This window comes from Antechinus flavipes, chromosome 5, assembly GCF_016432865.1.
Source record: "Antechinus flavipes isolate AdamAnt ecotype Samford, QLD, Australia chromosome 5, AdamAnt_v2, whole genome shotgun sequence".
In the NCBI taxonomy this organism is placed as follows: Eukaryota; Metazoa; Chordata; class Mammalia; order Dasyuromorphia; family Dasyuridae; genus Antechinus; species Antechinus flavipes.
This window is the reverse complement of record NC_067402.1, coordinates 223409648-223419335: the sequence shown is the minus strand read 5'-3', so window position 1 is coordinate 223419335 and position 9688 is coordinate 223409648. Positions and strand designations below refer to the sequence as shown.

Sequence of the window (9688 nt, the reverse complement as noted above, 5' to 3'; positions counted from 1 at the left end):
AGGAATAATCTCTAAAATTCTGCTTCATTTTCCCCAAGACAGAAAAAAAAAAACCCAGGAGATGCAAAAATCCCAGAAATTCTGGGACTGAGACCCAAACCTTTTTTTCACCACCACTACCACTACCACTACCACCCTCCAAGACTCTTAGTGATTTCTACTCTTATTAAAAACAGAAAAGAAGTATACACAGGAGACCCAAAAAACAGCTTAATAATACAGTATTTATTTTTTTCCCCTCTGTCAAATCCGGAGCCCATGGTTCCCTGGGGTTCTCTGTTAAGATGGAGGGGGAGGTATACACAGGCTGGAAGAGACATGGAAGGACCAGAAGGACGAAGAGGAACGTTCAGAAACGCTGAGGGATAGAAATGGCTCGATCACATGGCGAAGAGAATGAGGAAGGCCACCATCAGGCAAAAAAGCCCCATGGCCTCAGACAGGGCAAAGCCCAAGATGGCATAGGAGAACAGCTGCTGCTTCAGGGAGGGATTCCTGGGAGGAGGAAAGGTGGGTGAGTATGGTTCCTGGGCCACAAAAAGGACAATAAAGATATCAATAGGAGATGGGCAAGGAAACCTGGCTGGAACTTCTCTCAAATTCTGAGGTGATTCTATTGATTCATCTTTTAGCGTGAAAGGCCACACCAAAGTCTAGACATGTAGGTTCGTCTTAGCCCAATTATTAGCTTCAGATATCAACCCACCCACTGCTCTGCAGGGATTTTCTAGTCAATCCATAATACATTAGCATGTTTTAATCCAAATATTACCACCTCAAAGGGGAGGGAAATCCACTATGCTTACCATATGTTTCTACTCTGTACTAAATGGCTCCTGGCTGTAAACATTTAGCAGCCATGCCCACAATAAGCTCTCCAGAATGGAATGGACTAAGCAATTGAGAAGACTGGTGGATAGGACAATCTTTTTTCATTGCAAATGTGATCAGAACATAATCTTATATGTTCTTAATCCCCCCTACAAAAAGTGATCATTCTAGTTTGAAGGTGAGGTGACAGTTGAGAAGATAGGAATGCAACCAGGAAAAATATGCTCCCAGTTTCAATGATGCTATCCATTAATCCAGTTTGCTCAGTTCTGGTCATCAGGGAGGTTCTGACAGGCACATCAACACCAGATTTTACTCCTGTGTTTTAACTATGCTAGGACAATAAGGTCTCCTTTGGAAAAATCCAGGAAAATAACCCTATTTCCCCACTGGTATTAAGAGAACTTATAGTCTCTGGAGGATTAATTTATTTCTAACAATGAGTTGCCAAAAATCTATGGGGAGCAGATAAGTCTCAGAATCCCAGTGCCAGTGGGGTAGGTTGAAGTGGCAATAAGATATCCCCACATGGGTTGTGGGATAGCAACACTGAAAGGTCATTTATATCTAGAGACAGGAAGCCAGAGGTGGTCCCAAGGAACAGGATCAGGATCAGGATCCAGATAACCAAATTTTGTTCCTGTTCATCTAAAGGTATAAACACTGCTTAAGTGCTTCTTAAAATATAGCAGTTAAGTTCACACCCTGGAAACCCCACTTTAACCAATGAGGTCTCTACTCTTTAATCCCTACCTTACCTGGCATAACCAATGATGAGACTTCCAAACACAGTCCCAATCCCAGCTCCAGAGCCGGCTACCCCCACAGTGGCAGCCCCAGCCCCAATGAACTTGGCTGCTGTGTCAATGTCCCTTGAGACACTGCTGGTTTGGAATCCACTTCGGGGCACAAGTGAGGTCAAGGGACCTGATGTTGCCAAAATGTTGAGGTTCTGTGAGAAAAAGAAGTAGGCTACAGGGAAAGGCACCTTCAAAGACATCATGAGCTTCTGCACCATATCATCGTCCTACCAGGGCATAGTGACTGCTCCTCAAAACTGTGAAACATCCTTCATAACACTGAAAAGTTCTGATATATGGATAAAGATGATGAGAAGATGAAATCTTGATACATTCATGAGTGGAGAATTACTAGAGTACTAGAATATCCTAGTAGAAGCTGTTTCCCTAAAAACCCAAGAGTTAGAATTTCCTCATTGTAGGTCTAGGCTGGGACAAGGTAGATATCAGTATCACAAATAGGCAATCTTTCAGAATGTCACTAAAGTTCAAGAGCAGGCGTTTTAAACCTTTTGTCAGAGATCCCTTTGGCAGTCTGATGAAGCTCATGGACCCTCTTTCTCATGTTTTTAAAGGTATAAAATACAAAGGAAACCAAACCAATTATGTTGCTAGTTATCAAAATTTAAGGAAAAAGAAAAATTCATGGACCCCAGGTTAAGAATACTTGCCTTAAATAATGGATAGGATTTACTATCTTTTCTACCTCCCTTTAAAACCAATGGCTCCCCCAAACTCCCTAAATGTAAGTCTCACTCATCTGGGTTCGTGCCAGGACACTCCCTGCTGGCCTAAGCAAGTAAACCCTTTTCCCTCTGTGACCCCCATGGTTAAGGCTCATCTTCACTGTCAAATTACCTCATCTGTCCGAATCTCTGGCCGTCTTAGGACCACTGCAGATAATGATCTACTCAGCAACTGAGAGCTGCTCCTCACCTGGCAGAAAAGGAGCAAAAATGTCATGGGAAAGCTTGAAATACTCCTGGTGGCTGGCTGTTTTACCACAGGAAGAATTCCCCTTCTTTGTCATCCAGTCCTTCCAATGTGCTCATTTGTCCCAGGGCTCAATCCCATATTTTAGATAACTAATACAATGTTTTTCCCCATTCTGGGGGTGGAGACCAGCAGACCTATTTCCTATAGCAACCTGTGCCATGGGAACTAGGAGACACATTCAAATACCTTAAGAAGTCAGGAATCGCAGCAAAAGGAGGACTTTTAAAGATACTCAAGAGAGTAGAGATCACCAATCTTGCTAAAACTTCAACTCCCTTGTACAACCTTTGCAGAGAATTATTTGCATAAAGCAAATTCTCAGGAAATGTAAATTAATCAGTTGGCACTAGTTTTCTACCACCAAGGCTCTGGATGGCTTGTCTAGGCTTACAAGGACAATATGTGAGAGGCAGGACTTAAAACCACTATTCTCTAAGCTATACTTCCACTTTGCTTTATAAATAATATATGGCATGCCCCTCACTATAATGTAAGCTCTTCATGGAAGAACTGTGTCTTTCTTCTAGTAATTCCAGCATCCATACAGGATAGCTTCATACACATTACTGACTGAATCTGGGTGACACAATACTCTCTGGAGTTTTTAAGTCCTAGGAATATATTGCTGCTGAATACTTGACTGAAACACATCATACCCCTTCAATAACTTAGCTGGAAACATTCAGCCTGGTGTTGAGCCTCTAAGAACTTAACAAGTTAGATTCTCACTAAACAAGATCGATCCAATCATGGATACTTTTCCTTTCTACCTTGGCAGCACTTGCCGGAATGTATTTTGCTAGCATAACTTTAGAGAAGTTAGGGTCACAAATCTTCACTGTCACTTCTATAACATATAAGGTATCAATGGAAAGCTTTGAGAGGGACACAAAATACACACAACTGCCACTGAGTGGTTAAGAACCAAACTTAGATTCCCAGATTTATATTTCACTTCCCCCAAGGAGTTGCATGAATGGAAATAGTCTAGAATTTAGACTCAAGTGAACATACACTTACCTTGCTGAATTCACTTCCATATCAGACTATCATAGCAAGGGAGTGCCAAAGGGTGTCACTTCCCCAAGTGAAAGTACCTTTCCCCACAGCCTAGCTGTGAGGAACAAGGTCTGATGTTGTGCTCCTTTTCCCACCCCAGCCCCACCTCCATCTGATTGTCAGCTACTCACAAGGGCAGGGGTAGAGATGAACTTGGCGCAGGAGTACATTCTCAGGGGGTGAGGGGCAATGCTGGAGAAGCTGAGGGCATAAAAGCAGTATTAGAAATTAGGATTATTTCTGCTTATTACACAAAGTAAACCAATGATAATGGAAAGGTTACTCAAAAAATTCAACTGAGATAAAATGGAGGATTCAAAAGGAGCAGTACTTATTTCAAAAAGGAGAAAACAATCTAAGAAAAGTACCCCATTCTACTTTATTGAAGCTAGACACAAAAAGTATAATTAGAAACTGGGCATTTTTATTCCCCTCAGGAACATTAAGACAATGCCCTTATAATTTATAGCATCTCAAACCAAGGCTCACAATCTTTTGAAGACTTGATTTCAGTATGAGGGAAAAAGGATCTTAAGATTCAGGATAATATTTCTTATTCTTATTAACAAGAGTTTCTGATAACTGATGTTCCATAGCCAATTTTAAAAAGTATTTTCTCAAAATTTTCCTTCAGCTTAAGTCCTAGTACTTTTTAAGTTACAATTTAATTGAGGACATTACCCAGAATGTCCTTTATCTAGTTCTTTTCCAAACACTAAAGAAATACTTCTTAGATAACAGCATCTTACATGATATATTTGTATGTATATGTCTCTCCACACACATTTATGTACACACACACACACAATTTGATTCTTACTACTCTAAGTTACTATGCCTATTTTATAGACAAAGAAACAGAATCAGAGGAGATAAGTTACCAAGTACAAGAACTAAAACCTGAAACTAGATCTTGATACCAAAATCTGCTTTCTATACTATGCTACCTAGACCTTTAATGAGCTTCTGTGCCTTTGGCAATCATGGACAGAAATGTAGAATTTACAAATTTACAGGTTTCTTATACAGCTTTGTCACTGTATAATATAGAACCACTCACTTAGCTCAATGCTAAAATTTTTAAATGAAAGTAGATTCATAGTGGGGATAAAGCAGATTAATGCTGGAAATAGACATTACTATAATAAGCAAACCTAGGTTATTACACTTATCACCTTCATACCTTAAGAGGGCAAGAGGTACAGTGACTTAAAGACCTTAAATCCAAAGTCTTCACATCTAACTTCGGTTGAGTTCCATACTGTCCTGCTTTATGCTTCAGTTTAATCAAAGATACCATTAAAAAAATACAAGAAAAATAACACACTGAAAAGATGCCTTAGATTTCCCCCACTTTGAGGAAACATCTAACACATCTTCTCAAGTATGAGTTTCATAGTGAATTTATTTAAGTGACAAGAATTAGACTTCAACATGTCAGGACTTTGACTTTAAGGTAGGGGTTCTGAAATTTTTTCTGTATCTGGGATCCCTTCTCAGAACATTCTTAAATGCATAATATAAGTTACACAGATTAGAAAGAAAATCAATTACAGTGAAATAGTTATCAAAATATTTTAAAAATAAAACTTCAGAGAATTTTAGGCCAGAAATTATGTTTTAAGATATTAGTGCCAATGCTCCCTTTTATGGAACAAAAATGATAACCTAACAGTTAGCTCCTTATTACAATGTCAACTATTCAACATTAACCTGCTATACCTTCACTCTAGTGGAAGTCTTTTCAATGCCTGCCCAATTTTTGTCTCTCCTATTTTCTTTGGTTTGAAATATACTTTAGTATGCAAGATACATTATTCATGTTCATACTGGCTAGTATCCTTACTCAAAACCTGAAGTGACAATGTAGCTTCAAGGCAATGGGCCCTAAGTGAGGCAAAGGTCATCTATTAGTCTATTAAACACCCAAATATGGACAGGGTGCTTCCCCTTTTGGAGTTATTAATGCTAAAGCGAAGTTTCTTTCCTTCAAATTATGAGGTGACTATTTACCAAAGACATTTAGAAGCTGAGAACACTCAAAGAATATGAGTGAATAAAAATAGTTACAAGACAAGGTGATAGAACCTTGTGTAGTTCCTATTAGGTTTGGCTGCAAAATGACCTTGGCTGGCTGCACCCTTGGTTTACTCCTAAAAACAAGACTGTTAGGGATGGAAGACATTACCTTCAAATAACTTTTGGAAAAACTCTTAAGGATACTATGGAGCACCGTTACATTAGCCCTACCTCTAATAGAGAAATAGGACAGTACAGGAAAAAGGATCTTGGTATCAGAGGATTTCATGTTCTAGACCACCTGTGTGACTTTAGCTGTCACTTCAAGTTTCCTCAAAGAAAACGCAAGGACTTTAGCTAGCTGACTTCAAAGGTTGCCAGCAGCTCTTCAATCCCCAAATCCTATGAATTGGCTTCCTCCCCGATCTTTCATTTCGGTTACTCTCAATTTTAGTCTATATATGACGGCAGAGGGAAGTGGGTGTTAGGTCAAAGTCTGGGCTGTAATTCCAGGATTCACTTGGAATAAATCAGAGGCTGGTTTGGGGGTTCTAACATCTAAAAAAAAAAAAAATTAAAGAGTGCTATGACCTTTTGACAGGAGCCCAAGAGGTTTGGCTGGGGGCGGGGGCCGGACTGCAGGCTCTGTCAGGACTCAGTTGGGGAGGATGCCGCTCAAGTAGAAGGGATTTGGAAGAGGCTAGAGCAGGTTGCAGGGAGGATCCCAGGGGAGCAGTGCCCGAGGAGGAGGAAGCCTGACCCGCACGTGGACACCTGGGAGGCGGCTTCCGGGACTAAAGGACTGGACCAAGTGGTATTTACATAGCGGGCTACGGAGGACTGGAAGGCCCAACCGGCGTCGGGGAGGGGGAGGAACAGCCAGCCTTAAGGCCGGGGCATTAGAAAACACCCTCGGGGAAGACAGCAGGTTCGGGAGACTAGGGCCCCCGAAACCCAGAAAAGAACAAGGGCCCCCTCCCCATCTCCCTCTTTTTCCTTCTCCGCCCCCCTTTTTATCCCATGCCCGGGGCCCAAGATGGCGCCGGACCCTCGCGGCTGGAGGTCACCGGCGCGCGGGAAGGGGAAGTCTCGGGGCGCCAAGGCCCGGGAGTCAGAAATAGTGTGAGGACTGAGATCGGGGGTGTTCCAGGGAAGGCTCCGCGAAGTAGCGACGCGAAGTGGGAACTTCCGCGCGCATGTACGTGGAACCACGCGGGAGCCAGGCCCCAGGCCTTACCTGCCGGCAGAGCAGAGGAGACAGAGAGGGGGAGGGGAAAGAGGCGTGCCGTTCGACGCATGCGTGCCTTTTACCAACGAGTAGCATTGGTGAGGACAGAGTGACTGAAACGTAAGTGGTTGGAGAGACGCTACAGCGCCGCCTTCCAGCCACTTCGGGGCAGGCGGTCCGTCTCGCCATCTGCTGTTGGAAGGCTGGAACTACAACTAGAGGCGATCTGGTGTAGATTCTAGGTAGCTGTGAGTTGCATACAAAACGCAACCTGCGATTTGCTCCTAGACTGCAGCGGGAATATAGTCGCCAGGCACATTCCCGAGCATGCGCAGAATCAAACAGTTGAAGCACAACCTTCGAGACTGGGGTGCCGCATACACCAGAACCGAAGCATTAAGCATTCTAGTACTCCTACATCCTTAACACTTCTACAGCTTAGGGAAGGCTCAGTATCTTGAAATCACGTGTCCAGGAGTTGCCCAAGGGGAAACCTATTAAATGGGCAAATAGGCTGCAAAATGCCAAGCTCTAAGTGACAGCCGCATTTTTTGCGTTTTTTTCTTTTAAATGGGAGGATGAAAGAGGTGGGGGATAGTTGCTCTTTTATCAAATGAGATGGTGTATGTAAATGTAATGTGATAATTATCTAGCGAGATAATGTATGTAAAGCACTTTGCAAACCTTAAGCTGTGAAAATGTCAGGAATTAACTCTCTTCCCTATTTGGTAGGAACCACTGGAGAAAGGGCCTTTTGCTCAGTTACCCTGCAAATGAGAGAGTAGGGGGCTGGGTTGGAAAGAACATGAGGTCATCTTAACCACCTGATGGAGTTCTGAGCATCTTTTTACTCCTTCCCCTCTCCCTCCAGCTTTATCTCAATTCCTCAACAAATACTGCCCTGTGGGTGCAATCTCGGCATCTCATTTTATCCCCCCCAAGGTGTGTCATCTCTAGGTTCCACTCCCATCTCATATAAGCAAATATTGGGTGCGAGTGCGACTATCCCCAATCTCATCTTTTACTTCCCTTCTCCATCTCAACTCCAGGTTAAAAGTACCCCTAGCTTGCAGCGTGTCCCCTCTTGCTCTCAATACCCATCTCATTTCCAGGGCAAGTACTACCCCTGAAGGCGCTATCTCTGCTCCTCCTGCCACTCCCTGTAACAATTTACTGCTTCCCTGTGGGTCAATGCTTCTTCCCCTCACCTATCTCACCTCCTAGGTTGGTGCCCCTTCCCTCTTCAGCTTTAGACCTGCCATTTCACATTCAAAGAGCCCTCCTATTTCTCCCTCGCATCTGTCGGCCTCCCGAACCTAAACACAGTAGTGAAGCAACTAAGCTTAGAAAAGGCCTTTGCACTCTGCCTTTCACCCACCCCCCAAAGATGGGGGTGTGTGTGTCTCAACTCCACCTTTGCCGTGTCAGATTCCACTTGGTAGCACCCACCCTGCACCCAGAACATCGTGCTTCTAGGAAAGCAAGGGGAAAGATGGGAAACACTCATCCCCCATGAAAAGGAAAGGAAAAAAGGGAGGGAGGGTGAGGAGAGAGTGGAAAAAACCCTAGGCTGTAAATAAAGGCAAATCCGCCTCCCTCCGAGGGGCCGTTTGTCCTCCCTCCTTGGCCCCGTCCTTCCCGCCGCCCCCTCCCGGCAGCCTGGCGGGCCCCGCGGCGCCCCGGCCCCGAGCTCCTCCATTTAATCGGATTTGGGAGAAGGGGAGGATAAATCACGGCAGCAGCTTTACGGTCCCGGAGGAGAGGCGAGCCGCAGCCAGGCACACCCCGGCCGGCGATAAAACCCGCCGCTGAAAGCCCGTCGAGCCATTTCCCGGGACCCCGAGCGACGCCATTACAGCGATGTAATTTTGCCCGGATGAGGCCCCGAGTTTAATTATCCTCGCGGAGGAATTTCAATGCGGCCAATCCATCTTGCAGGCGGGCGGCAGAGGGATTTATATGGGCCCGTTATTTCACACCGATCCTCCATCTGCATTTTTATGGCCCTCCGCTCCAGCCCGGGGAGGGGAAGGGGAGAGCAAGGGATGAGGAGGAGCCCCCCTACTCCCCCCCCCCCCGCTTCTTCAGCCACGTGCCCGGCTGCAGCGGCCTTCTTACCCCTCCTCATCTCTGCGGGGGACCGGAAAGATGAGGGGACCCCGTACCCCTCAATGCATCTCCATACACATACACACACGCACGCGCGAGCTCCAGTTCATTCCTGCGGTTGTCTCTGCAGGCGCCGCAGGCAGGCAGCCCCCGGGGACCACTCAATCAACAGGTCCTTACTAAATGCCTGCGGAGCAGCCCCTCACTCCCAGCCGACTCACACTTTAAAGGTCTGCAGACCAGAAAATCGGGAGAAAATAGGGGCCCTGCCCTCCAAAAGCTTACAATCTACCCCCACGCCACCCCGCCCGGAATGCACTAGTCGTCCCGCCTCCACTTGGAAACTGCAAGGGACCTGTTCCATATCCCATTTCCATATCCCATTTATGTGTGCTTGTGTGTATGGATGTATACACACTAAAGATATGCACATATATATTCACACATGAATAATGTACCCATTTGTGTATACATGATGTATACACATATCTCTACATACATATATATACACACAGGTGCACTACCTGGCACTTGAGAGGCTTCTGATTTGGAGTCCTCGTCCTGTTCTTTCTTGCATTAGTCTCCTCCCAGTCATCCATTTTAGAGCTAGAAAGGGCATGAGGAAATCATCTTGGGCACTTCCCTT

General features: G+C 44.8%; 1 protein-coding gene across 3 annotated transcripts; it reads right to left on the bottom strand.

Moving 5' to 3' along the window:
* Window positions 1-204: 204 nt before the first annotated feature.
* ATP5MC2 (ATP synthase membrane subunit c locus 2) lies at window positions 205-9634 on the bottom strand. Of its 3 annotated transcripts, none has more exons than XM_052000629.1 (5): window positions 9567-9634; window positions 3818-3887; window positions 2490-2567; window positions 1590-1783; window positions 205-495 (listed from the first exon to the last, which is right to left on the bottom strand). In XM_052000629.1, exons 1-5 carry the CDS (start codon window positions 9617-9619, stop codon window positions 381-383), a joined length of 510 nt encoding a protein of 169 aa, XP_051856589.1. In that variant the 5' UTR covers window positions 9620-9634; the 3' UTR covers window positions 205-380. The 3 variants fall into 3 exon arrangements, with proteins under 3 accessions (XP_051856589.1, XP_051856591.1, XP_051856590.1); XM_052000631.1 differs by lacking the exon at window positions 9567-9634 and adding an exon at window positions 6943-7044; XM_052000630.1 differs by lacking the exon at window positions 9567-9634 and adding an exon at window positions 6297-6420.
* Window positions 9635-9688: the final 54 nt, after the last annotated feature.

Excerpts from the sequence above, each read along its gene's own strand:
- ATP5MC2 (XM_052000629.1), bottom strand. The coding sequence starts at position 9,619 with ATGCAAGAAAGAACAGGACGAGGACTCCAAATCAGAAGCCTCTCAAGT. Across the intron at positions 3,888-9,566 it reads AGAAGCCTCTCAAGTGCCAG|CTTCTCCAGCATTGCCCCTC; the intron begins GTAGTGCACCTG and ends TTATGCCCTCAG. Across the intron at positions 1,784-2,489 it reads CAGAGATTCGGACAGATGAG|AACCTCAACATTTTGGCAAC; the intron begins GTAATTTGACAG and ends TTTTTCTCACAG.